Source organism: Myotis myotis, unplaced genomic scaffold, assembly GCF_014108235.1.
Source record: "Myotis myotis isolate mMyoMyo1 unplaced genomic scaffold, mMyoMyo1.p scaffold_m19_p_8, whole genome shotgun sequence".
In the NCBI taxonomy this organism is placed as follows: domain Eukaryota; kingdom Metazoa; phylum Chordata; class Mammalia; order Chiroptera; family Vespertilionidae; genus Myotis; species Myotis myotis.
Genome location: NW_023416390.1, coordinates 26,019,237 through 26,046,741, shown reverse-complemented (window position 1 = coordinate 26,046,741; position 27,505 = coordinate 26,019,237). Strand labels below are relative to the sequence as shown.

The window sequence follows — 27,505 nt, the reverse complement described above, 5'->3', positions numbered from 1 at the left end:
TAGACATTGCAGAGTGTAGACACTTGTCAACACCCGGCATCTCCCGTCCACACAAGAGAAGGTGCTCCTATGGGTCTCCCTGAGACTGGAACAGGGAGCCTGCTGCATGTGAGGATGAGAGAGGCGCCACTTGCTGTTACTATGTGTGCTGCTAATGCCAGCCGAGGGTCTCAGGGATGAGTTGTTCTCCAATTACCTTGGGATGAAGATTTACAATGCAATTTAGATCGGTGTTCGGAGCGTGCTTAAAAAGAAGCTGTTTGTAAACATTTTCCCACTGGCACTGATTATATCATTGTATATCATTCATAGCCTAGTGATTTTTCCTCCTATTTTCTGCTTTCATGCTATAGGTTCACAGCCACAGCAGAAATGGATCTGAAGGAGCCGCTGAAAGTTCTTGGCATCACCGAGATGTTTGACCCATCAAAGGCAAATTTTGCTAAAATAACAAGTATGTTCAGTTTAAAATGTATTCTTAAACTTGAAGACTTTGTTACAAATGGAGTCTCTGATTTGTTCAGAAAGGAAAGGTCAAAATTACAAATGTGTTGACCTAAAACTCTCCAAGGTTTAATTTGATATATGGCCCAGTTGCTGTTGATCCTTAGTCATTTCAATGAGAAGTTCAGTCATCCCTGCATTTCACTTGTACTTTTTCTGTGAAGCCCACGTAACTCTACACTGGTAAAGAAGTATTTTGTGTAGTGTCTCTATTACCGAAAAATGTGGCCCTTACTTAGGTATTAGTTGTTATTTTTTCAAATGCACACTTGTCCCCTATGTTTGAAAAATCAAGATATTTTGGGCTTTCAAATACTTATTCCCACCAAACAACAGCAGGCATGCACAGTATCCAGATAGGTATTTTGGAAATTCATGCCCATTAATCTGAAATAATGTAAATTCAAAGAAGTCCGATTAGAATTTTTCTTTGCCAAAACTTCTAGGATACATCTGGTATGACATCCCTTCTTAGCCAACATAGGTACTTTTTCCTGGAGCTATGTGTGAATGGTCAGTACTTTGTCTTTTTTAATTTGGGGCATAGCAACCTCTTCCCATAGGAAAGTCATGGTTTAAACCAGCCGTGGGCAAACTACGGCCCGCGGGCCGGATCCGGCCCGTTTGAAATGAATAAAACTAAAAAAAAAAAAAAAAAAAGACCGTACCCTTTTATGTAATGATGTTTACTTTGAATTTGTATTAGTTCACACAAACACTCCATCCATGCTTTTGTTCCGGCCCTCCGGTCCAGTTTAAGAACCCATTGTGGCCCTCGAGTCAAAAAGTTTGCCCACCCCTGGTTTAAACACTACTTGCACTCCATTTTGTATTTTTTCCCTTGAATGCAAAGGCATTTGTTCATCACCAGCCTCAGGTGCCTGCTAGTGAACACCTGAGTGCCTGTCCCGGGCACACACTTGGCCCCCCTGGGGAAACGGCAGTGCATGGCTGTCCTGATGGTCTCCTCCTGTGAGCCAGACGCTCATCCCGGTCCAGCGGCGGCCCCATCACCTGGGAGCCTGTTTGAAATACATGATGCTGGGCCCAGCTCAGACCTACTGAGTCAGAATCTTCTCTTTACCAAATTCCTCTGCCCAATAACATTTGAGGAGCACAGTTTGAATATGCACTTTCCCCTCCCGGGTTATCCTGTGTAGCCTAAACACTTCATAGTGTCCCCAGGGAGTTCACAGGTGTTCAGAGGGAAGACCGTGCTCCCCAAATTCTCCTGAGACCTTCTGTTTAACCCTGCAGGTGACATGGCCCTGCAAAGGGGCCCCTCACTCACCATCGGTCACATTTACAGCCAAGCATCGGTGCAGCCAATTTGAAACCAGATGGGGTGGTGAGCACACAGGACAATGTACAGCTGGTGGATTATAGAATCGTACACCTGAAATACACTATGTAATTTTATTAACTAATGTCACCCCGATAAATTTAAAAAGAAATAAAACCAGATGACGCAAGAAGCGCTAGTTCCCTTTGCATCCTGACCCATGTCCAGTCAAGGCTACCATTACCCTTTGTTTGTGTTGCCCCTGAAAGCTGCCCCCAGTGGGGGTTGCTGGAATGGTAAGGATTTGCTGAGAAGGAAAGTGAATTCACTAAAAGGTTCCAGGGACAAAACTGCATTTCTGAGTCTGGCCCTCACAACAGTCTGACTGGTCTCCTGCTTGACCCTCTTCTCTTACTGATACACCCACGAGATGAGTGGCTTTTCTTGTGAAAAGCCAGCACCTACTCTGCCACTAACTTGCATGCGACTTAAGGGCAGACTTTCTTCAACACCCTGGGCCTCGGTTTCCCCATCTGTGAGCGCCACCTGAAGTCCCTCCTGGGTCTGACATTTGTAAGGGAACAGTAGTGTTGGCTTGCTGCTCCCGGGTAACTGGGCTTCCTTTTTACAGCTCCGCTGTTTTTATTGTTTATGAAGTCCTCAGTGATCGGAGTTGGATGGCCAGCGGCACTAACATATTTGGGGTCTGCGACTCCCTCCCCTCGAGTGATACCCCAGTTCTTTGAGCAGACATGGCAGCTGGCAGGCCTCCTACAGCCTTCAGTCAGCGGGACTGTGAGAGGTTGCTTCTCCACTGACACCGTTTAAGAACTGGGATTGGCCATGGCTGAGGTTCCTTTTCCAGCGACACAGATGGTCTGCATAGCAAACAAACGCTGTTGTTTTTTGTCTTATTTTCTGAAAACAGGGTCAGAAAACCTTCATGTTTCTCACATCTTGCAAAAAGCAAAAATTGAAGTCAGTGAAGACGGAACCAAAGCTTCAGCAGTCACCAGTAAGCCGGGGTCCTGGCGGGGCTGGTCCTGGTGCGGGGGTGAGGGGTGAGGGGTGAGGACAGGCATCCCCAGCTCACTCGTGGACTTCCGGTCAGGTGCTGTGGGGTGACTGTCCGGACATGGTGGGAAATGAGACAGATTGAAGACCTGTGCCCATGGGCCTCTGAGTCTGTATCATTAAGGGAAGCACTTCAGTGAGAAAATTCCTCCGGGACGAGAGTCGACAAACTCTTTCTATAAACTATGTATTTTCTGCTTTGTGGGCCCTCCCGGCTCCAAAGCAGCTACTCTGCCATTGAAGCGACAGAGCAGCAGAGATGATGCAAGCCAGAGGGCCCGACTGTTTCTACAAAACTTGATGAAGGCAGGATCTGTCCCCACACGGCCTGAGCACAGCAGTGTGCCGAGACCTGCTCTTAGCACGACAGAGCGCATTCTGGCTTCTATGGGCAGAGAAGACCAGTCTTCAGATAGAAACATAGCATAATAGCACTTAACTCACAGGAAACGAGTCAGTCGGGTTTACCCAGGACAAAGTGAAGAACTAGCACGCAGCTGCTGATTGGAGCAGGATGGCCGTGCAGCCTTTCTTGGTCATTTGAACATCCACATCGGCTTTCTCCTTGACGGCTCATATAATGAAGGAGGAAATGGAACAATCTTCAGTTGTTTCCTTTTTACTCCTTGGTTATCCACATGAGATTGCTTGAATAGATATGACCAAGCCCTGTGAGCTCATAAAGTGAATCATATCTCAGCTACACTTGTAACTGGGTCAAGTATTTCTGGTCATTAAAAGTACCATTTATACCCACAGTGGACATGCTATTGCCTTTCTAAAATAAACATTTAATGTGTATTTCTTTAAAATAGAATTTGAAACAAAGACCTAGAATAAGAGGGGCTGGAATTTTGTAAATGCCTCCTGTCTTTTCTGGGTGATTATAAGTGACATCTAAGTTTTTCCCAAGTTATTGACCCGTTTTGCCAACAGCATAACTATCAGGACTGGCTACATAATTTGCAAGGTCCTTCGCAAAATGAAAGTATGGATCCCCTCGTTCAAAACTGATTGAGAATTTGAGATAGCAGCAGCAGGTCACAAAACCACATGCGGGGACCTTGTGAGTGTGGGGCCCTGTGTAACTGCCCAGGTCAAATCCTCATGAAGCCCAGCCCTGCTGTATTAGTCTGCTCAAGCTGCCATAACAAGTCCAACAGAAATTCATTTCTCACACTTCTGGCGGCTGAAGTCCAAGATCAAGGTGTTGGCAGGGCTGGTTTCTCTTCAGTCCTCTCTCCTTGGCTTGTGAATGTCTGCCTTCTCACTGTGTCCTCATAGGCCTTTTCTCTGTGGGTGTCCATCCCTGGTGTTTCCCTCTCTTCTCATAAGGACCCCAGTTTTATTGGATTAGGGCTCTACCTTCATGCCCTCATTTAAGTAAACACCTCCTTCAAGGCCCTATGTCCAAATACAGTCACAATGGAGATTAAGGCTTCAGCATATATGTTTTGAGGGTATTCGATTTAGTCCATAACCGTTGCTCTTGAGTTGTTTTTAATAACCCTGGGTTGAATGCTGTATCCCAACATAGCTGCAGATGTTTTCTTTGTAATATCAAGCCCAAGTCATTAATGCTTTCTGGGGCTTGAACAAGAGGACCGGGTCAATGCAGCAAGCATGGGGCAGTTACACCTGGCACTACCTCGGGTTCATTAAATTGAAGCCACTGTTGGTAAGCATGGCAGAGTAAGCATGTCTAAGACCATGAACTAAAGAAGTTTTCTTTCTAAGTCCAATGTCTACACCAAGATGAGATGGACAACACATTAAGTCCCAACGAGTGGTCTATGTTGCCAATGGGAGGAAAACCTAGATTGTGCCAGAGGAAGAGGCACAGACTCAGAGGTTGAGCATGAAGCTGGGCTTTGATACACAGAAGGGATTCAAATCGGCTGAAAGGACCAGCTGCCTTCATCAGAAAGGCAGATGAAATAAATAGAAAACAGCCACTAATGATGGTGAACAAACATTGTGCTAAGACCTATAACATGTTTATGTCACTTAACCCTCATAGAAACCCTACAAGGAGTAAGTGCTTTTATTAAAGGTAATACTTGTGTAGACTAAATAAGCTGGTAAAGGCAAAGGGCCTGGCCCATCGTGGCTGTTCAGTACATGGGGACCATTGGGCCTTTCATGATACGTCCAGCCCATGGAACAGGAATTAAGTGTGTCCCCAAACACCAGCATCAAGGCTCCATGGGGCCAGCTGTGGCCACACACTGGGTGCACAACATGTTTCCTTTTCTTCCCACAGCTGCGATTCTAATTGCAAGGTCATCTCCTCCCTGGTTTATAGTGGACAGACCTTTTCTATTTTTCATCCGACATAATCCTACAGGTAAGTGATTCTCCTCTTCCATTGGTTACAAGTTAGAATTCAGAAAGGTGGATTTGTATTACATTCAATGGTGCTGCTTTTAGTCTATTTCCCATGTGGCAACTATCGCAAGCACTTTAAATAATATAACCACACACATTGGAGAGAGGCGAAAATCAGACTGTGTTTATAAAGTGTGATGGAATCTTTGAAACAAGGACAAGATTGTATGTTTGTGTTGTTTGTTTTATCTTTTTTTTAACATGTAGAGAGCTCTGCCACCCTTTGAACCATTTTTAACATCTATTGATTTTCTTTTAAATAAATGCAGTAAAATTTTATAAGAAGCTAGATGCCATCAACCTTTGTAAGCCCACTCCACGGTTAAGATTTGTTAATTCAGTGGATCTTGGCTCTTTGAGTCATTGGTTCAAACTTTAGCTCCATCTTTAAGGGTAACAGTAGTTCCTACCCCTTAGTACAACTCTGAAGAATAAATAATAGTGTCTTTGTGGAAAGGTTGGGTTCATGTTGGTACAGAGTAGAAACTAATACAATTTAACTCTTACCCTTTTTAAATCAATAATATAAGCTAGTTCCTTATCCTCTTGTCTCATTTCAAGTTCAATGTCATAATTAGTGTGCGCCCTAATCTCTAGCCACATGTGGCTATTTCACTTCAACTTTTAACTCATTTACATGAAATATAAATATATTTCAAGAGCTCAGTAGCCACATGTGACTCCTGGCTGCCATCCTGGACCATGAAGGTATAAACCATTTCCATTATTGCAGAAAGTTCTGTTGAGAGCAGTTAACTTTAAACTTACCCCGGGGACCTTCCCTTAAATGTGTCTTCCATCTTATTTTTTTAAAACTTTTTTACAGTCATGCATTGTTTTCTTTCAATTCTGTAGGTGCCTTCTTATTCATGGGGCAGATCAACAAACCCTGAAAGGTCCAACAGAAGAAGCCATGCAAAGCAAACCCAACTTTGCTATGAAGAGAAGACTCCTTGCCTACATCTCTCATAGTTCTGTTAAATATTTTTTTACATTCCTTTCTTTTTCAAAACTAGTTCTTAGGAACAGACTCAATGATGTAAGCATTTCTATTCCAAGATGTGTTACAGGTGGGAAAAGGGCAGGATGGCTGGAACCCTGTACTGAGCAATGACTAGAGGGCTTCCAAATGTTTAAAAGAGTCTTTAAACTACTGAGTGGTTACCTAGGTAACAACCCTCTTGAGTATTTACTGTCCAGTTCAGGATTTTTGTTTTGTTTTGTTTAATGTATGGCTTTGCAGAAGACGTTGAATCAGTGTGATGGGGGGGAAAGACATTTTATCGTAGCTTTCACATTTTTATGAAAAAAAAATATTATTGGCCTTTTAAATTTTTTTTGGTCTCATCCAAAGTCTTGATAGTAAGCATTATTTGGGGGGTAGAAATAGTGAAATCTCTAGCCTCTTTGTGTTTTTGATGATGTTGTTGCTGTTGTTTTATATAATGCACGTATTCACTAAAATAAAGTTTTAAAAACTAATGTCTTGCTAGACAAGGTTTGCTGTTGTGCAGTGTGCCTGTCGCTACTGGTCTTCTGTACTCTTTGGATTTGCATTTTTGTATTTTGTACAAAGTAAAAATAAAGTGTTATGAGTAGTAAAAAAAAAAAAAAAGGAAAGAAAGTTATTTGTCTACTATCTTAAAGCATAACACAAGAAACAGAGACTTGCCTGAGTGGCGTGCCTCAGTGGTTGAGCATCAACCTATGAACGAGGAGGTCACGGTTCGATTCCTAGTCAGGGCACATGCCCAGGTTGCGGGCTTGATCCCCAGTGTAGGGTATGCAGGAGGCAGCCAATTAATGGTTCTCTCTCATCATCGATGTTTCTCTCTCCCTCTCCCTTACTCTCTGAAATCAGTGAAAATATATATTTTTTAAGAAACAGAGCCTTTTGAAAAGACTTCAACCTCTTCTAATAAACCTTTGCACTTTGGTAAACTGCAGAAAACCCAAAGCCCCTGGCTTTCTCCTCAACGCAGCAATCAGACACTATTCCCTGCTTCACCCCTTCATCTGTAGATCCCTTCAGAGGAAGAACTATTTCATTAAACCCACCTCTCATCTCAGAGGCCTGTTCACTCAAGTGAGGGCCAAGTATTACCAGCTAACATGGGGATTTGGTAGCCAGCGCAGAAAGAAGCCGCTGGGGACTCATATAATTCGGAAATCGGAGAGAACGGTGGATGTGTCAATGTGTCGTTTTGGGTGACAGGCTGGAGCACTTACTTTGTGAAATGGAAAGATTTTTGTTTTGGTTTTTTGGAGAACTAGTCACAATTCTAATGTTACCATTTTTTAGTTGCCTGGTTGTTTGTTTTTTTTCTTCCCACTAATTTCTCCAAGATTTGGGTAGTCTTATCTCAATCAGAATGGTTTCAAATATTTTTTTATCAAAACTTAAAAACCTTTTCCTAACCCATGAACTATACTCTTTATATATTAAAACATCACATTCAACAATCCACCATTTGCCATTTATAATTCTTATTTGTCAAGTGGGCTGAGCTTTGCCTAAGTTTGGGTACTTTGGTTAACCTTGACAGAAGGGAGAAAGAGGGGATTGTTTTCCTTAGTTAAAATTAGATGCCAACAAATTATTTTTTAAATATGTTTTTATTGACTTCAGAGAGAGGGATAGAAACATCAATGATGAGAATCATTGATCGACTGCCTCCTGCACGCCCCCTACTGGGGATTGAGCCCAAAACCCAGGCACTGCCCTGACCATGACCTCCTGGTTCATGGGTCGATGTCAAGCACTGAGCCACACCGGCTGGGCCCAAAAAAATTATTTTGAAGGGTTACCTCAGAACACTGTACTCTAGCAAACATGCTGGTACAGTTAGTTATTAATGCCTTGTAGAGTTAGTTTTACTGGTTTTCCAGTTCTCTGATCCCATTCAGTTATATTACTTTAAATAGTTTAAAATAAGAATAGGATAATCAGTAATTCAAGAATTGTGCACTCCACTCATTCATTCAATTACCTTTGGGGTACCAAGTACCAGGGGGTACAGAGATAAATATTTCTCTACATAGTTTAATTTTAGAAGAGAGAGAGAATCTTAGCACATTGAGGTATCTGACTGTTGCAGTGTGTTTACATGATAGGAAGTAAGACCCAATGGGCCTTAGTCCAAGAGAAAAGACATAATAAAAACACTTGCAGGGCCAAGACTAGCTCCCTGGGTTCTTGACTCCAGCACTGCTCATTCCAGCAAAGACCAGAAGAGTTCACCTTTTTATTACTGCCCAATAGAGTAGCCCTGTTATGTGACATAGGTGGGCAACTCCCCAATAATATAAATCAGTCACATTTTACTGGGCACATTAAAATTGCGTGTGTGGCCCAGTGGTTGTCAACCCATGAACCAGGAGGTCATGGTACATTGTTACCAGGTACATTGTTAGTGTTTGCAGATTAGATTGAATATTAAATAGAAAAATAAATGTGAATTTTTAAATTTCTTAGTAGTATACCTCCTCTGTCTGAAGTTTATAATCCCAGCTACCAAAGGCAAAGAGAAGGGTGATATTGCTTGTGCTTTTCTTTGCTAGACAGGAAAACAATCCCAGGACTAAGAAGTGAATCGTACTGGCAGGTTGCCAGGATCCCTACAGACATCATTGTCATGTGACTCTAAGGATGGTCCCCTATCCTTGACTGTATTGGTCTTATTAACTAAACTGTGTACTGATGGTATCCCCTGGCCCGTACTGTTTTCTGACTGTGGAGATAACAACGCCATAACTTACGTGGAGGAAGTGTCAGAAAGTCAAGCAAACCCCTCCTCCCCGCCTTCTCTACCTGTCAGAGACCTCATTACTCATCTCTTCTGAAAAATTCATTAGGTCAAAGTCATCAGTTCTTTGCCATGTTAATGTACAACAGATGTGAATAATCATATAATGGAGCTCTTCCTCAACCAAAGGGGAAATAACAATGTTTTTCATTTTCTCAATTGATTTTCTCTCAGATTTTTCTGAAAACTTCAGTCTTCTGCTGCTAGAGAGCACTGACAGGCAGGTACATGAACGAGAGCAAGCGAGTGTTAGTGAAAGCACAGACAGTTCCGACACCAAACGGCTTGCTTTTTTTCAGAAGTATATGTGCTTGTGATTATAATTTTTGATTGCATGAATTTTTTCCTGGAAAAGTTCGTCGTCTGCAAGATGGGATTCAATTTAGCAATCACCTGGTATTCTTGAGAGAGAGCCAGGGCTTTCAAGTGCTCTGATTGACAAAGTTGGGAGCTGCAGTTGTAGGTCCTAGGGGACAATGGTAGGGGGCTTTACAAACAGGTCTGGAGACAGCTGAGGGGAGAAGAGAATGGGCTTGAGGATGCAGACGTGGGCAGCACGCTGCCAGCTGGGCACCCCTCAGCTGGGGAGGTTGTGAGCTGGACCCCTGATAAGAGGGATGCCCACATCTGATTTTACAAACTGTCAAGATGGACACTGCAGCCAGTGCATTTTCTTCCATCATAAAATAAAAGTAGAAAAAATATAGCAAGAAGTGGGGGGGAAAAGCCTTTAAAAAGTTTTATCTATGGAAGCTCTGCCATTTTCCTTCTTTCCAGTAAATATAAGAGCTAAAACATCCAGACCTTGGCATGAATGGATCTTACATAAAATTCTCGACTTTACATCCAGAGGGAAGAGGTAAGTTAGCTTCTGCACACATATTCATTAGAACTGTAAGGGGCTTAGAAAAGCCATGTGCCACTGTAATCATATATCCTATACATACATACATACATACATGTCTCCTGTATTGAGATAAAAGGCAATGTCTCACATAATGGCACTTTGCATACTACTTAACTATGAAGTGGGATTAGAGCACCATCTTGTGGCCAAATCCTATAAAATAAAGAGCTAATATGCTAATTAGACCTGGTGGCAGAATGACCTTCTGACCAGTGGGAGGGGCCTCAAGGCAGCAGTGCTGCAAGGGCCAAGCCCCTTGCATGAATTTCATGCATCGGGTCTCTAGTAAGTATATATATAACATGCTGAACACAATAAACAGCCCCTATTTCACTCTTGGGAGTTTGTTTTTAGTAATATAGTTAGTTCACTTTCTCATGATCACATAAACCATTTTGAGAATAATATTCCCTATTGTATATATATAGATAGATAGAAAGAGCATATGTACTAAAAAGAATAAGGCTTATGTAATTGAGTCTGTAGACATCAATCTTACATTTTTGGCTAAGGAACTTCTTTTAGAGCCATTATATTTTGGGCTTAGGGAGCTGGAGTGGAAAGAGGTGAGAAAGGGTGTCAGAATTTCAAAGTAAATAATTCTAATGTCTTTCTCCTGTGCCAAGTTCAAGTATCAGTACTTTTATATCCCCATCAATTTCCTATGGTCATAGCAACTATCTTCGCAATTCGGATTAGACCAGTGCTTCTCAAACCTTCTGGCTCTTTAAATACAGTTCCTCATGTTGTGACCCAACTATAAAATTATTTTCGTTGCTACTTCGAAACTGTAATGTTGCTACTGTTATGAATCGTAATGTAAATATCTGATATGCAGGATGGTCTTAGGCGACCCCTGTGAAAGGGTCGTTTGACCGCCAAAGGGGTCGCGACCCACAGGTTGAGAACCGCTGGATTAGATAATCAAAAACCTAGTTCTCCAAATGCTCACTGAATGCTCTAGGTTACACACCCATTTTGACATCCTTGTAACCCACATATTCCTCTTGCCCACACATCAAACTCATGCAGGATTTATAATTATTGTCCAGATTGGTTCCAAGTTTCAAGCTATTTCATATAGAACTGCAAAAGTATGTTAATAATTTGTTTTCTACTTTCCAGCCCTTCATATGTTCATGGGTGCTTTTAAAAGGTACAACCTAATTCAGGCTCAAAGGAGACTTTACTTAGAAATATGTTGAGCTCAATCTCCATAAGGAATTTGGATCTCTTTGCTTGCAGAATAATTTTTATGAACCAGAACTAGCTTTGCTCCATATGTAAACTCAGAAGCATTCAAGGTTTCAAAGTTTGAAAGCCTACGGGTGAGGATACGTCCCTCTGGCTTTGTAGGTCAAGGTCCTGCAAACTGCCCTAAACAGAATTTTGGGATCACATTATCAGCACTACTAATTGGGGGGGGGGGGGGGGGGGGGGGGGGGCCCTAGGGGAGATTTACTGAGTTTGCAACTAAATTCTTTTAAAAGCCTTTGAAAAAAATATTCACCTAAAATAAAATTCAAACACTCAACTAGAAAACCGAGTTTTGCATGTGATGGATGAGTAAGTGGTTAGAGGACATTTATCATGTTTTGCTTCCAAGAAACCTTCTGTAATCTCTCTTCTCCTTTGGTGTCAACGAGCTGCTTGTCAAATCATGTTTGCTTATTGTGGGTGACACACTTATGTGCAGCATTTTACTATTGAGTTTGGTCCTCTGTCCCTGGTTCAATTATTAGGAGTTAGTTAACTCTCAAAAGAAAGGTGAAATAATTTACATTTAACCCACCAGTTCAACCAACTATGCAATTCTCAAACCTTCCACTCCAGTCTGTGTTAGCTGTGATATCTGCAAACCGCATACATGTGACATTAAGTCCCACTTTCCTAACCAGTCTCAGGAAAGTGTCCGAGGTCCTTCATCTTCCTTTATAAAGAAGATTTCATAGCAACAGTGCTATCGGTTTAAACATTTTACCTTTTCTATTCCCGACTCCCCAGTCCCACTTTTCTTGTTAACCCCTGGGAGTGACTACTGGCAAACTGAAACTGAAAATTATTACTGCTGCCAAAAAGTTAAAAAGAAATAAATCAAAGAGAGTTTGCAGATGGATTACAGAACTGAACACAAAGGATTAAAGAGCCAGAGGACACACTTAAGATTTGTCCTCTATCAAATTAAATGTTACAGTAAAATACTTAGAACAGTGCTTGGCACATAGTAACTATGATTATTATTATGAAATATTAAATTGATAAATACACACTTTATTTTTCCATTAGCACTGGCATCAATACTTTAAGCTGCTTTTTGATCTTCATGTTTTCTTTTAAAAACATAAAATGTATCTTTTCTGCCATTTACATTATAGAAAGTAAATAGCTATGAATTACTATACAGATTTTTAAACCTAGAATCTAGAGATCAAGTAAATACCTAATTGCTATAATATGCACCCTACATTTCTAAAGGTTAAGTAATAACATTACTATTTTAGCTAAAATTATATTAGAGAGGCAAAGTTCACTCACCTGGGTATATCAAATTAAACTACAATGAAACAATTAGAGAAAGAGTACCTTTTTTATTGGTATTACAGTGAAGTTCACATAAAACAAAGAAAAAAATACATTCAAATTATACCTCAAAGCTAGAAGGGAATAAAATACACCTAATTGTACAAGTAATATACAATAATAAAACCAAGGACCTAGAAAAAATTTATTGGGAAAACATCAAAAATGATGATGAAACAAAAATTATTTTTAAAAAAAAAACAAAACCTGTGCCCTGATGAATACTTGTTTACTTTTAGGAACTCGGTATAAGGAATAAAACATATTTCCTTACAATTTGAAAAATGTAAAGGTTTGGACATCTGACTCTTGTCTCAATGTTTTGCTTACAACTTTCAGGTTCCCACATCTTTGGCTGGCTAGCCGGCAGTGATGGTCTTTTCTGCTCTGAAATTCTTTTTGGGTTTGGAATAGTCCCAAGGCCGTCTGTTCTCAGTGAATCCGTAGAGTTTCCTCAGTGCCACTCTAGCAGCTTCTTCTTCTGCAACCAGGACTGTCTCCCCAGGTCCTTCTGCAAGCAACTTTTTATCACTAGAGTAAAAACAACAGCAGTCCGAAATTACCTGGTGCATCCACACATCAGTTTGCCTTGTAGATCTTATTTTGGCAAAATCATCCACCAGAGGAACAGAAACATTGTACCATTTCTCCTCTCTACCAGCAATAGTGTATGGACTGCTGATAAAGGATGTGTTTAAGGGTTGCCCATCTGAGGAGCAAAGGAGTATCTTATATTTTGCTTTACACTTTAATTAAAACTAAAGGTGAAACTTCATACCACCACCCATTTTCTCCTCTGTGATGTCCTCCATTGCTTTTATAGCTAAAAAGCCCTACATCATATACAATTAGAAAAATGTTCACTTAACTTCTTAGTTATCTTAATATTCACTGTTTACATTTAACCCTCAAATCCACCTGAAATCAATTTGGGGTAGGTCACTGTTCCCTAAGAAAACTAAAAAGTTCTGAACATGAGTTGATTTATACATTCTGATGGACAATAAAACCTTTCTTTTTCCAGTTCTTGGCTCAGCTGAAACTGTTACAAGTGTGGCTTACTGTTAAATCTGCAAAACTTGAATCAAAACTTTTACTTTTTTCTACAGAAATATTTAGATTAACATATATTCCATGAAATTTATAGTAATGGTTGGTTATCAAAAGCTACTGTTAGCATGAAAAAGGTGAAGGGATTAAGACGTGCCAACGGGAAGTTACAAAATAGTCACGGGATGTAAAGTACAGCACAGCCCAGGCAGTGTGGCTCAGCAGTTGAGCATCAACCTGTGAACCAGGAGGTCACAGCTGGGCACATGCCTGGGCTGAGGGCTCAATCCCCAGTGTGAGGCACGCAGGAGGCGGCCGACCAATGATTCTCTCTCATCACTGATGTTTCTATCTCTCTCCCTGTCTCCCTTCCTCTCTGAAATCAATAAAAATATATTAAAATATTAATAATAAAGTACAGCATAGGGAATATAGTCAGTAATATTGTAATGACTTTGCATGGTGCCAGGTGGGTCCTGGAAATATAGAAAAATCACTTTGTAAATTATATAACTGTCTAACCACTATGCTGTACACCTGAAAACAGGATACAATATTGTCAACGGTAATTGAAAAATAAAATTAAAATTAGAAAAAGAGCCTGGCCTTTGTGGCTCAGTGTTCAGCAGCAACCTATGAACCAGAGGGTCTAAGTTTGATCCCTGGTTGGGGTACATGCCCGGGTTGAGGGCTTGATCCCCAGTAAGGGGCATGCAGGAGGCAGTCAATGAATGATTCTCTATCATCATTGATGTTTCTCTCTATCTCTATCTCTCTCTCTTTCTCCCTCTCTCTCTCCCTTCCTCTCTGAAATTAGTAAAATATATTTTAAAAAAGAGAAAGAAAATCCAGGGTGGAAAGAATGATACATACTATTAGCAATCCACAGATGACTTACCTTTCCCTAAGTAGTACATAATCACAGGAATGAGATTTTAAATAGTTTTTAATACAATTAGAGGTTCTACTGAGGAACTGTGAAAGTCATTTTTTAAGGCTTTCAATCAATGTAATGAAATTAAGATTAAAATGTTACTAACCAGTATAAGCCAACAAAAAACAGAGGCACAGCTGTGGTGCTTCCAGACTGCCTGGTAAGTCTCGGTTCAGGAGCTGAAATATTCCTTTTCTTCAATTCTTCCACCAGTAGCCCCATGGGATTGATGACCTTCCAAATCTCAAAGAGTTCTTTCCCAGTCAGTTGAGTAATTAAGAAGTCCTGCATATAAAAATAGAATTTATACATTTAGTGTAAAGAAAATAAAGACCATAATTCAAAGTACAATTTTAAAACCTGAATTAAAAACTGAATGGGAAATGAAAAAAAAAAGTACTATTCCTTTACATTTGCATGTAGTTTTCTCATATAAACTTTATTCCAAAAATCATGGTTGAAGGTAATATCCTGTCTCATAATTTAGAAATATATTATCAATAAGAAAAATATTTTTACAAAGAGTTTAATTAATAAACTAATAACTTCTGGCAGAAACTCTTATAAAAAGGCACTAAAGGTCTTCTGGGTAACAGTACTACTTTGTCTAAGTTCATGATTTTAAAAAATAATTGAAATAATGATTTCAGGATTCCGGCAACTGTGAAGCTGGGAGATCACGGCCAGGCTGAGAACATGGGATCTCACTGCCCTCCCAGCCCTCGAACCGCCCCTGAACACCCTCAGTAAAATGCTTTGATTTACGTCCCTCAACATAATAATTTCACATGAACTGCCTTTTAAGTGTTTATGACTTACATACTTTCAGTTTATAAAACTAAAAAAAAACTGAGGAAAAAATTATGATCATTCAAAGCACAAGAAAATTTTTTGGCAATAAATTATATTTTATGGAGTTATAGACATAAATATTAATGTTCACAATACACTGCAATTAACTTGTGTGAACAAACACAGTGTGTAACAGGCAGGATAAATGGGGGCAAATGGGAGAAATAAGAGAGATTCCTCAGTTCACAAAATAGTCAATTCGTTACACTTCCCCAAGCGCCAGACCTCTATTTCAGCTTCATTAATAAAACATATTTCTAAGTCCATTCTCAGTTGGGGATTTTGAATATCTTAATGTACAGAGATGCCTTATAAGACACCAGAGGCTCGGTGCACAAAATTTGTGCACGGGGTGGGGGTGTCCCTCAGCCCAGCCTACACCCTCTCCAATCTGGGACCGCTGGCTCCTAACCGCTCACCTGCCTGCCTGCTTGCCTGATCGCCCCTAACTGTCCTCCCCTGCTGCCTGATTGCGCCTAACTGCTCTCCCCTGCCCCCACTACCATGGCTTTGTCCAGAAGGATGTCCAGTCCAATTAGCATATTACCCTTTTACTAGTATAGATACATGGTTATTCACTATATGCCATCAGTAATCTCTCTCTCATCATTGATGTTTCTCTTTCTCTCTCTCTGGTCCTCTCTGAAATTAATAATATATATATATATATTTTAAAGACACATTTTTTAAAAAAAGAAATTCTTCTTTCTATCTCAGGTATGTCCCAGTATGTGCAATTAATAATGACCTACCCTGATGAAAAGTGCAGTCCTCTCAGGTCCGCTGCTCTGTAGCAGGGCTCCAATTACGGCAAAGAAAGTCTGCCGTAATACAGTCGGGGGCACTGGAAATTCTGCACTCAGCGTTAGCTGCTCCACAGCCAAGTTCCTAGCCACGTGACACACGACTTCCTCACCAGTGAGAAAGTCAACAAGACTTTGAACACCTTCAGTGGCCAAGTCTGGGAATGCGTTCTCAAGAAATTGTGTGAGGCAAGCTTTTGAAAAAGATGACCCCTGTTCAAATAGTTCTTGATTATCTTTAATATTCAGAAGAACAGCTTCTTTCTCTACTCCAAGTTTCTGGCGTTTGGCCTCCTCACTTTTAATATAGCAGCTATTAACAAATGAAGTTTTGAGAAGATCTAAGGAAAAGGTTTCCTGTAACCGATGTCCAAATGCCTGTATTTCAGCATGGTAGTCCCAGTTGGGCTTCTCCGAACTGAAAATGTAAAACAGAAGACAGTAGTAACACATGGCAAAGAAAAGGACAAGATGTTGCTATTGTGCAAAAATTTTTCATTGTGTTGCAATGTTGTTAATTATATAAGAAATTTAAAATTTTTTTCATTTTTTTGTCCTAACCGGTTTGGCTCAGTGGATAGAGCGTCGGCCTGCGGACTGAAAGGCTCCCAGGTTCGATTCCGGTCAAGGGCATGTACCTTGGTTGCAGCACATCCCCAGTAGGGAGTGTGCAGGAGGCAGCTGATGGATGTTTCTCTCTCATTGATGTTTCTAACTCTCTATCCCTCTCCCTTCCTCTCTGTAAAAAATCAATAGAATATATTTAAAAAAAAAAAAAAAGATTTTCATTTTTAATGCCAGACTTTGATTTCCTAAAAGTTAAAATTCAAGCCAGACGATTACTTGTTCTTTGCTAGCTACACTGCTGGATTAATTTTCCCTTTGAGCCAACTGCTACATTACCGTGCTCTAACCATAGAACTATACTTAACGTCTAGGTGTGAAGTACAAATTATAATTTCACATATTCAAGCCATAAACAATAAGTACCTTGTATTTGTCTTATATTTTATTAAGTTTTGAAAACATTCATTTAAATTAGCAATTAAGTAGTATACTACCATTATAAGTAGGTTAAAAGTCCATACCCAAGAATGACTAAAAGGTATTTTTTTAAAGACAACGCACCCAAAATAAAACTTTTAAATAAAAGAGGGCAGCAAAATATAAAGACCTGGGTTATAAATAATAAAATGGATATATAACCTGTAAGTTTCTTCCAACTATAAAAGCCTAAGATAACTACATAAGAAATGCGAATTTAAAATAAATGCTACTTTTGCCTATTAGAAAACGAACTATTTGTGTTCAAAGAGTATAGGAATATGAACATGTCTATTCCTACTGGTAGGCATACAGACTGGATTAAGTATTTTGGGGGGAAGGGAAGGACAATATTGAAGTAGCTATGGAAATTCCATCTTAAATCCTCAAAGGAGTAATAGTTCAAAGCTATTCATTTGTTACGTCGGTTGTAATAGCAATAACATGGACCTTAAATACACATAAGCGGAGCCATAAAAGAGTGAAGTGCATCTATTTGTACCGGCACGACGACGTCAGGCACATGATTAAAGAGAAAAAGATGCAGCGTGTGCGTGTAGTCGGATCTGATTCGGACCTACAAGATCTACGTCCCTTTCCACGGACCTTCCAGTTCCGGAGCAAGAGTAATGAGGGGAAAACCTAAAGCCAGAAAGTTTCTCTTCGCTGGACAGGGGGTTGTGGTGGAATACACTTAGTTCTTTCCTCCCTCTGAACCGCATCGCTGTGGCGTGTTGTCTCCCCTCTTGCCCGCACCCACAGACACCTCAGACTTTACAAAGCAGGGGCCCCACACCCGAGGCCACAGGAAGGTCGCCCTCCGCCGGCTCGCGGCCCACAGCTCGCGCCCTGCGTCTCACGGGGAGTTCCCACGCGCCGGGCAGCTCCACGCGCGGCCGAAACCCGCTCCTCTGGCTCGGTCCACGCGTCCTCGTCGCAAGCATGAGTGTCTCCATCGCACACCTCCCAGGCTCGAACCAGGGGCGCCTCAGCGGCCACCTACCCTCCCCGCCGCGGGGCCGAAGCCCTGCGGGAGGCCCCGGGTCCTCGACCGCCACCCGGACCCTTCCCGAGGCGGCTCCTACCGGCGCACGGGCGGCGGCGGGTTCCGGAGCAGGCGCCGCCGCTCCAGCTCCTTTTGGAAGCGGACGGCGGCACGGAAGGTCTTCACTCCCCGAACCGGCGGGGCGAGAGCGGGGGCGGCCGGGGCCAGGAGGCAGCGAGGCCCCCGCAGCAGCAGCCTTCCCAGCCCTGAAGCCATTGCAGGGGCGAAGGCAACGGTGGGCGGAAGGAAAAGCGGCGGGTCAGTGTCGCGGTAACACAGTCCCCCCGGAATCCGAGCGCTGAGCCGGGCCGGGCCGGGCCGGGCCGGGCCGGGACCAGCACGCAGTGGGCGGGGCGGCTGTGTTTTCTCAACAAATAACTGCAGGGTGACAAAGAGGGAGGGAGGATCTATAGACAAACAGGGTCTTAGACACAACCAAGTATGGACCTAGTTAGGACCCTGGTTGGAACAAATCAACTGAAAAAAAATGAGATGTGGATTATTTGAATACTGAGAAGCTTTTAAATAATATCAGATAATTATTTGGGGGTGGGGGATCCTCAATGGCGGTATTTTAGTTTTGTTTTTCTTTAAATCTTTAATTTTTAGAGATTTACACTGAAATATTTACTTGTGAAAAAGAAGGTATCAGATTTTCAAAATAATCAGGGTGGCAGTTGGGATTATTCTTGAAATAAGCATGGCCCTGAGTTGCCGTCAGAACTAAAGCAAAGCCCTCACCAGGTAGCTCAGTGGGTTAGAGCATCGTCCTGATGCACCAAGGTCCTGGTTACATCCCTGGTCACGGCACATGCAAGAAGCAACCAATGAATGCATGAATAAGTGGGACATGTGGATGTGTGTCTCTCTCTGCCCACCTCCTCTCTCTCAAATTAGTAAATAGAAATTTAAAAATAAATAAAGCTGTTCCTTAAAAATAAAAAGAAATAAAGTAAAATAAAACAAAATTGAAGGCAGATTAGGCCAGTCGTCTGCTCAAACCCTCCTATGGTTTTCCATCTCACTTGAAGTCAAAGTCCTTACCATTCCGCAGGGCTCAGCATGGTCTGTCTGGTGACCCTTCTGTCCTCACCTCCTTCGGCACTCCTCACTCGCTCCGCTCCAGCCGCCCTTGCCAATCCTAGAAAACCCTACGCATGTTCTCACCCCAGGGCCTTAGCACTTGCTCTTCCCTTTCCAGGACAGCACTTGTCCCATATTTCCACACAGCTACTCCCTCCTCTCCTGTTTTGCTCAAATGTCCCCTTCTCCACGAAGCCTTTCCTGGCCATTTGTCTCAGGTTGCATTCTCTGCAAGCAGATGCTGACACAGAGGCTGGCGCACGGAGTGTTTATTAGGATCCATGGCTGTGAAGGAAGGGGGTGTAACAGGAGTAGGCCTACAAAGTCAGCTGCAGTGCAGGCCTGGCAAAGCCTCATCCAACCCAGGAGAGCGTTCTGGAGCCAGTGTTGCCCATCAGTGGGTCCCGGGTCTGGCTGAAATGGCCAAGCCTTTATATTCATGTCTCATTTAGTTACCAAATTCAGGCTGCCTATGGAGAACATGGCTGAGCCATAGTGGCTCTCTGAAACTAAGGCAGACTCCGAAAGAGAGGAAAGCTGGGGACTACCTGCTGACCACCCTCCTTCCAAGAAGCCACACCTGGGGAGTGTATCTCCGGATCTACCACACTAGCCTATGTAAAATTGCAGCACCTCCTAGAGTTCCTATCACCCTGCCAGTTTTATTTTCTCCACAGCATTTGACATCTGTTAATATACTAGGTAACTTACTTATTTTCTTATCTGGTTCTGTCACTGGAATATAAGTTCTAAGGATAAAGCGATTTTTGCCTCACTTAAGCACAGCTGTATTTAGAGTGGAGCCAGGCTCACAGCCCACATTCAATAATAAATAAATATTTGCTGTTGAAAAAAAAGTTGTTCATTAGCCTGTTTAGCCATTATACTGTACAAGCCTTACAAGAACCACATCTTTTTCATCTTGTCAGTGCATGGCACATAGTAGGTATACAATACACTTTTGTTGAATAGATGAATAAATGTATCCATGAATGAATATTATCTGAATCATAAGTAAGTATCAATACAGCACTGTCCAGCAGAAATACTATGTGAGCCACATATATAATTTAAAATTGTTAGCCATATTAAAACATAAGAAGAAACAGGTAAGATTAATTTTAATATATAATTTAGTTCAATATATCTAAAATGTATCATTTTAACATTTAATCAATATAAAAATTATTAATGAAATATCTTGCATCCCTTTGCTTCTGCACAAAGTCTTTAAAATTTTGTACTCATACCACGTCTCAGTTGGGACTAGATACATTTCAAGTGCTGGGTACCCAGCTGTGCAGTGCAGATCTAACAGAATTCTGCAGTTCAGGAGTCAACATAATGTAGTGTGTGGGGAGGGCTGGAAAGGGGAGGTCTCTGGAGTCAATGACTTCTTGGGTCCCAATCATGTCTCATTAACTTACTTGCAGTCAATGTTCTCCAGCTAAAAGCCACCAGGAACACATCTGTAGCTGAATAAGTTGGTTTGATTGCCTATTGGAGGGGAGTCAGTGATAAGGAAGGACTTAAAGGATTCACATTTGTGTTAGGAGATGATTTGGGGAGAGTTTATGGAAGAGGGGCTTCCCTCTGGACTGCATACTGTCAGGAAGTGGAGTTCATTTTATGATTAGACTAGTGACCCAGTGCACGGATTTGTGCACATTGAAAGAAAATTAATTAGATTTACAGCAGTCGCCAACTCTTGGTCCATGGACCACTGATGGGCCCTGAGGTCTGAAAGGTTGGCGACCACTGAATTAGAAGGTGGCCAACTGGGCGAGATGGGCCGGACACACCCTGGAGCCAACCTCCTACGGTCCCTCCCCAGCCAGCTGCACCTGGGGTGGCACTGTGGCTCGAAAGGCGTCTGCGGAGTGAGTGGGGTCCCTCCAGCAGCTGGGGTCCTGGAGTGCGTGAGGGCACTCTGCAAAGCTGCTGTCGTGCATGGTGTGGAACACAAACACAAGTGTGCAGTAAACCACATTTGGGGCCAACAGTGCCTCAACAACAACCTAACCCATGGCTGAAGGTGGAATCGCATGCCCCGTGAGGAATCGGGCTCCCTCCACTCTGGTTCTGGGGTACCTCAACCGAGAACTGCCGCTGCCAAGTCACTGCAGCTCCTGCGTTGAACATCTGCCCCCTGGTGGTCAGTGAGCATCATAGTGACTGGTCAGATGGAGGGAGGGACACTTAGCATATTAGCCTTTTATACATAGAGATATCTTAATAAATCTTGCCTAGATGTAGCAAAACTAGACTGAGGCTAATGCTGTAATTGGTAAAGAACCAGGAGTCACTTGTATTAGCTAGAATTAGGGGATGTTTGGTCATTTTTGTGGCTTGGACAATATTCATGTTCTTGCTGTGTTTAAATATGCTTATGAAGCCACCTTGTCTGCTGTTATGTTCCATAGGAATGAGCTGTGAGCACCCAGGCAGTTCGTGGCAGCATCAACCCTGGTTGATAGTACCAGGCCAGCGCCTGGAGGTCAGGGCTGCCTTTCTGCTTCTCATAGCGATGTGACCGTAAGCAAGCGATTTAACTTCTCCTTGGTTCAGTGGTCTTATCTCTAAAATGAGAATGCAAGAGCGATGATCTCTCCACTTCTTAAGGTTGTCATCAGTATTAAGGGAGATACTCCATGTAAAGAAATTGGGTCAGTGTCTAGTATGTAGTCACCATTTAGTGAGTGTCACCTATCTGCCAAAGATTCTTAATGGCCCTATATTTTTTCACATTAACATCTCTGAAATGAAGATGCCTTCCAAATAATGGCATTTTAGAATGAATACAATGTAGTAGTGTCATTTTCTGGTTTGGGGGACAAGTCCTCTTCCCTGCCAACTGCTCAATCCATTCTTGTATAAAGGACTTCACTTTTTGTGGACAAAAGAAAGGGGCCACATAATAAACCTGACAAGCTCAAGGGAGGCCTGTATGTCAGGCCTTACAAACTCAGAGATGAAAAGTAACCACATAGGATTGTTGGACATAAAAATTCCTAACTAAAAGTGAGTCATGGTGGGTAGTCACACAAAGGTCAACCTTTACCTTCGGTGAGCTTGTCATTTATCTTTTTGCATCTAAATAATAGACTTTGAAATATCAGAATAATCTCCTTTTCCAGACCCCACAGGGTACGAGACAACAGAATCCCACATTATCTTCTCCCCCACTCCTAATACCATCTCTATTGCTGTAAATGTTAGCTGTGCTGTGCCCACCAATGTAAAAGACGTATATATGTGTTGTAATGTACCCCGCGAATCACAGAAGGATGCCTCAAGAAGGCGAATTAAAGAGTCACATTTATTGCAATCCAGGACTAGGAGGGGGCATCTTGCTTTCCCAAATCTCATAGTAACAAGATGGTCGAAGCTCCAGGGTTATATAGGAAAAAATCACAAAGGTATTGATTACATCCCAGGGTTTGGAATGAGGAACCTGGTTCGAAAAAAAAGCAGTTTACAGAAGCAGAAGCAGCATGTTATCTAAATTACAGTTTTGGGTCTCCGGATCACTGAATTGACAGAAACACATTATCTAGAGCCCTCGGGTCTGGAATGAGGAACCTGGTCAGACTTAAGCATGTTATCTCAATTACAGTTTTGGGGTCTCCGGAACACTGAGTCAACAGGGGACATGTTAACTGGAGCCCTCTGACCTTGGGATAACTGTGCTGTCCTTCCCAGGTAAAGGAAAATGTGCTTTCTAAGACCAGTACGACCACAACCAATGGGATATTCACAGTACAATCAATAGGGTATTCAGTCGAATGGGGTGATTTATATAATTCAGAAAATCAAAATAACCTGTCTATTGTTAAACAAAGCAAATAGGTACATAAGCCAAACAGCAGCGTTAAAGGTAAACTATACTTTCTACCTGAGATGATTGCTACCATACTTCATGTCTCTCCGTTTTACTTTTTATCTTATCCTAGAGATTTCCCTACAGTGCTTTTTCCTGCCTCCTTACTCTACCACCAATGGATTTCTTGTGACCCTCTTTATGTTTCCTCCTTTTATGCTAATGTATAAAATAAGATGCAAAACTGCCATCTTTGGAAGATTTTCTCCATCTGTTGAGATTTTGCTTTCCGGAAACTGTCCTCAGTTGGGCGTAAATAACCCCCTATAATCCTTTTCTTTAGGCTGGACTTCCTTTCCTCTGCTTTTTCAACCTTGACAACTTTCCCTGCTCCTGGACGGGCGCCCCCTGGGGGCTCTCCCGGGCCTGGTAAATGTGGCTGCGCTGCTTCCCTAGGAAATACGGCGCTACCGCGCAGCACTCGGGAGCTTACGGCGCAGCGCCCACGCGGCCCGGAGCCCCAGCGAAACCGGCGGGTCTGGCCGCCCCGCCCGCCGCGGTCAGCTGATGGGCCGCCCTCCCCCAGGCCGCCGCCGCGCGAACATGGCGGCCGAGATCCACTCCAGGCCGCAGAGCAGCCGCCCGGTGCTGCTGAGCAAGATCGAGGGGCACCAGGACGCCGTCACCGCCGCGCTGCTCATCCCCAAGGAGGACGGCGTGATCACCGCCAGCGAGGACAGGTCTGGCGGCGCGGGGCCGAGGGGCGGCGGGGCGGCCCGTTCTCCCGCGGACGGCGGGGTGCAGGGGCGGTGGGGTCCGCGGGCCCGGCCCTCCGCGCGCGGGGGCGGCCCGGTCCCCAGGACGCGCGGCCCGCCGCGCCCCTGTCCGCCGGGACTCCCGGTTCCCACCCGCCAGCCCTCCAGTTCCCGTCCCCGCCGCTCGGTCCCGTTCAGGTCCCTGCCACGCCCCTCCACTCCGGGACCCTGGTTCCCGGCGCCCCTCCCGCCGGGCACCCCCGTTTTCGGCCCCACTGCGCCCTTCCCGCCCGGCACCCCCCGGTCCCGGTCCCACTGCGCCCCTCCAGCCCGGGATCCCCATCCCGTGCGCCCGAGACTCGCGTTCCCGCCGCGCCTCTCCCCGCACCCCGCCCCCTCCATCCCGGGACCCCAGTCCCCGCCTCTCCTTTCTGGGATTTTGCCCGATCTCAGGGGGCTTTCCTTGCCCCCCTGGTCAGTTCCAAGCCTCCTGCTCCGAGAGCCGGGAGGACGGGCGGCCGGTCCCGCCCGCGGGCCCTGGTGTCCGGGATTCCCTGAGGGCGCGGAGCCTCCAGGGCTGCCACTCTCTTCCTTCTGCTTCCCTCGGCTTCTCAGGTCCCTCCGCAGCACCCAGGGCCCTAGAGCACTTATTTTTGCACAGCTGCAAGAACCACCTGAACTCTTATTTCCTGAATAGCCTGGGTTTTTTTCTAAAGGGGACTCTTTTTTTTTTTTTAAGTCTTAGATGTTTTTATTTTCAAGGAAATTTTATATTCCTATTATTCCTGGAAAACCAACATCCCTTGTCGTAAAGAATGAAACTGGTAGCTAAAACATGTTCATCTGTGTGCACCTGAAGTCAGTTCTTTCTTGTATTAAGACGTCCTGCATTGAATGCCCACTGTTCTTTGGGAAACACTGATCCATCCGATCAGATGTTCTCATTTTACCCACAAAGAAACGGAGGCCCGTGAAGAGTCACCGAAATATTGAGATATTGGTGAAGCCAGAAATGCCGCCCAGCACTCCCCACTCCGTCTCTCTGGTCTTCCCAGGGCTGTGTGATTGATTGGAGAAATATATGTTAGAACTTGAGCTTTTAAAAACCCTCAACATTTGAAGGGTTACTGCTTAACTGTGGGAATTTGGAGGAAATGACTTATGTTTATTGCGTTGAACTATTCCCCTGGTACAATGAGTGGTCTTAAATGGGGATATTCCACAAGTTAAAAGGCTTTCTTTTGGAAGACAGAGGTACTGCTGTTCTCTGAGAGCCGAAGGCACAGTGTCCGGCCTTTTGTAATCATATGTTTGGAAATAACTAACATTGAGAGCCTGTCCAGAACCGGAAGCTCCCAGCGCCTATTTGACCTCTGTATTTTGCTTTGGAGTGAATTTATTGTGAGCAGGTAGTGGCCTCTTGCCGCCAGCTTGCAAGTTACTGACCCCAAACAAAGTGGGGAGTGATTGGTAGGACCTGGGTGTGGGAGAGAGAGGGGTGCATGAGTCCGAAGGAGAGAAGGGGAATGTAAAAAAGGTAAAGGGCTGAATGATGTTTGCATGATATGAACATAGGTGGAGGCACTTCATAAAAGTTAGCTGTTTTTTTATTCAGTAAAATATTTTATTTATGACTCATGCAAGTTGGGTAAATTGCTGAATATTTGAGATTGTTGGCCAGGAGCAGGGCTGATAAATGTTTTATGGGAAGTGATTACATAGCTGCTCTGGGTCAGAAATGTTCTGGGGGATCCTTAGATCAGCTCACTTTTCCACTCGGGCACTGGAGGACCCTGGTAGATGACTGGACCAGGTGCGGGTTGGCACCTTGGGATTCTGATTTGTGTTTCAGGCCTATGGAACTTCCTTGGAGGTGGGACAGCCTTTTAAGCCAATGCCACATTTTGTGAGATTTAATGAAAGGACATGCTATGGGTTTGTGTTTTGTTGTTGTTGGTCGTGGTGGTTTGTTTTTACATTGTCATAAATATGTATCATACTCTTCAATCATTCATATATTTAGAAAAGCTGTGCTTATTGAGTACCAGGCCACGGGGACACAACAGGGATCAAAAACCTGCCCTCGCCCTAACCGGATTGGCTCAGTGGATAGAGCGTTGGCCTGCGGACTCAAGGATCCCGGGTTCGATTCCGGTCATGGGCATGTACCTTGGTTGCGGGCACATACCCAGTAGGGAGTGTGCAGGAGGCAGCTGATCGATGTTTCTCTCTCATCGATGTTTCTAACTCTCTATCCCTCTCCCTTCCTCTCTGTAAAAAATCAATTAAAAACAAAAACAAAAAAACCTGCCCTCACGTAACCTCTGATTGATTGATTTTTATGGCCCCTGACCTGATGGAACCAACATATTGAGGAAATGGACTGCTGACCGCCCTTATTCATCCAATAAGCATTTATTGAACACTTACTGTGTACGGACCTGTGGGATAAAAGACACCTGACTCCAAAATTGCTGTTTCCAAAGGGCTGGGCAGTGTGGTAAAGTGATGGCCCTGTGCTCTCAGCATCCAGGGTGCTGGGAAGACGGAGGAAGGAGTGTCATTAGGTGAGGGCCAGGGTTCAAGGAGAGCCTTCTAGGAGAGGTGTCACTGGATGGAGGAGTGGTCAGTGTGAAGGAAGGAGGTTGCACATCTATCTTCCAGGCAGAGGGAATGAACAGGAGGGAATAAAGAACCAGTTATTTCTACGTGACCAAAGCAAAAGGTATATTGGTGGCCATGGCAGGGAGAGTAATGTCAGCTGGAACGTCCTGTGTCCAGTTTTGGAAGGGACTTACTTCGTTGTGGGCCACTCCTCAGAATTTGGACTTTATTTTGTAGGTAGTGAAGAACCATCAGAGTTCAAAGCAAGCAGATGACATGGTAGAATTTGTAGTTTTGAAATAACAATAGCTAGCTAACCTTTTAAAAGTCCCTTCTCTGTGTCAGTACAGAATTGGACCTTATGTAGGTTACCACATCCAATCCTCACATCTCCCCAGGAGGCGGGAGCAGTCACCTTCCCTTACCAGCAGTTCCAAAATCCAGCACATTCTTAAAAGGTAAAAGTGTGGGTTTTTTGTTTTTTTTTTTTTTTTTTTTTTTTGTAAGTTAGGCCTGAAAACTCATTGGTGCTAAAACTTGACCTGAATAGGTGAGACTATTTGTAATCTTTATCCCATGCAATGTGGATTTATGTTTTACTGCAGAAATAGCAATGCATTTAATTGCAGGGTCTGTCCCAGCCTCCCCCCCCCCCCCCCCCCCCCCGAGTGTTATTGGATATACATCCTATTGCAATGGACATTTGACAGTTTAGAAACTTAAGTACAAGAGACATTGAAATAACTGCCTATGGTCACATAGCTAGTAAATAATAGGACTGAGATTTGAAACTAGGTCTGACTTTGAGGCTCTAATTCTTTCTGCTATGCATCCAGTTTTTCTACGAATTTGGAGAAATTGAGTCCAGGCAATATCAGTCAGTGATTGACTATTCTGGCAGGAAGTATAAAATATTAGGATTGTACCTTTTGCTATGAATCAATTATCCTTCCTTTATACTAGTTTTCGGGTTT

At 43.3% G+C, this 27,505-nt stretch overlaps 3 protein-coding genes across 4 annotated transcripts in view; 2 read left to right on the top strand and 1 right to left on the bottom strand.

Annotated features, from left to right (window-relative positions):
* SERPINE2 (serpin family E member 2) overlaps positions 1–6,863 on the top strand; it is a 54,080-nt gene extending 47,217 nt beyond the window's left edge. For both annotated transcript variants that reach the window (XM_036319780.1, XM_036319779.1), the window contains exons 6-9: positions 354–454; positions 2,715–2,801; positions 5,124–5,207; positions 6,104–6,863. In XM_036319780.1, coding sequence (XP_036175673.1) covers positions 354–454; positions 2,715–2,801; positions 5,124–5,207; positions 6,104–6,141 — 310 coding nt within the window. In that variant the 3' untranslated portion in view covers positions 6,142–6,863. The remainder of the gene's footprint in view (positions 1–353; positions 455–2,714; positions 2,802–5,123; positions 5,208–6,103) is intronic.
* A 5,666-nt stretch (positions 6,864–12,529) lies between these two features.
* Positions 12,530–18,526, bottom strand: MRPL44 (mitochondrial ribosomal protein L44). The gene is made up of 4 exons (XM_036320371.1): positions 18,310–18,526; positions 16,130–16,598; positions 14,632–14,810; positions 12,530–13,072 (listed from the first exon to the last, which is right to left on the bottom strand). The coding sequence occupies exons 1-4, from the start codon at positions 18,483–18,485 to the stop codon at positions 12,901–12,903; spliced, it is 996 nt and encodes a 331-aa protein (XP_036176264.1). The 5' UTR covers positions 18,486–18,526; the 3' UTR covers positions 12,530–12,900.
* A 5,175-nt stretch (positions 18,527–23,701) lies between these two features.
* WDFY1 (WD repeat and FYVE domain containing 1) overlaps positions 23,702–27,505 on the top strand; it is a 40,125-nt gene continuing 36,321 nt past the window's right edge. Inside the window, exon 1 of the mRNA XM_036319156.1 lies at positions 23,702–23,912. Coding sequence (XP_036175049.1) covers positions 23,740–23,912 — 173 coding nt within the window. The 5' untranslated portion in view covers positions 23,702–23,739. The remainder of the gene's footprint in view (positions 23,913–27,505) is intronic.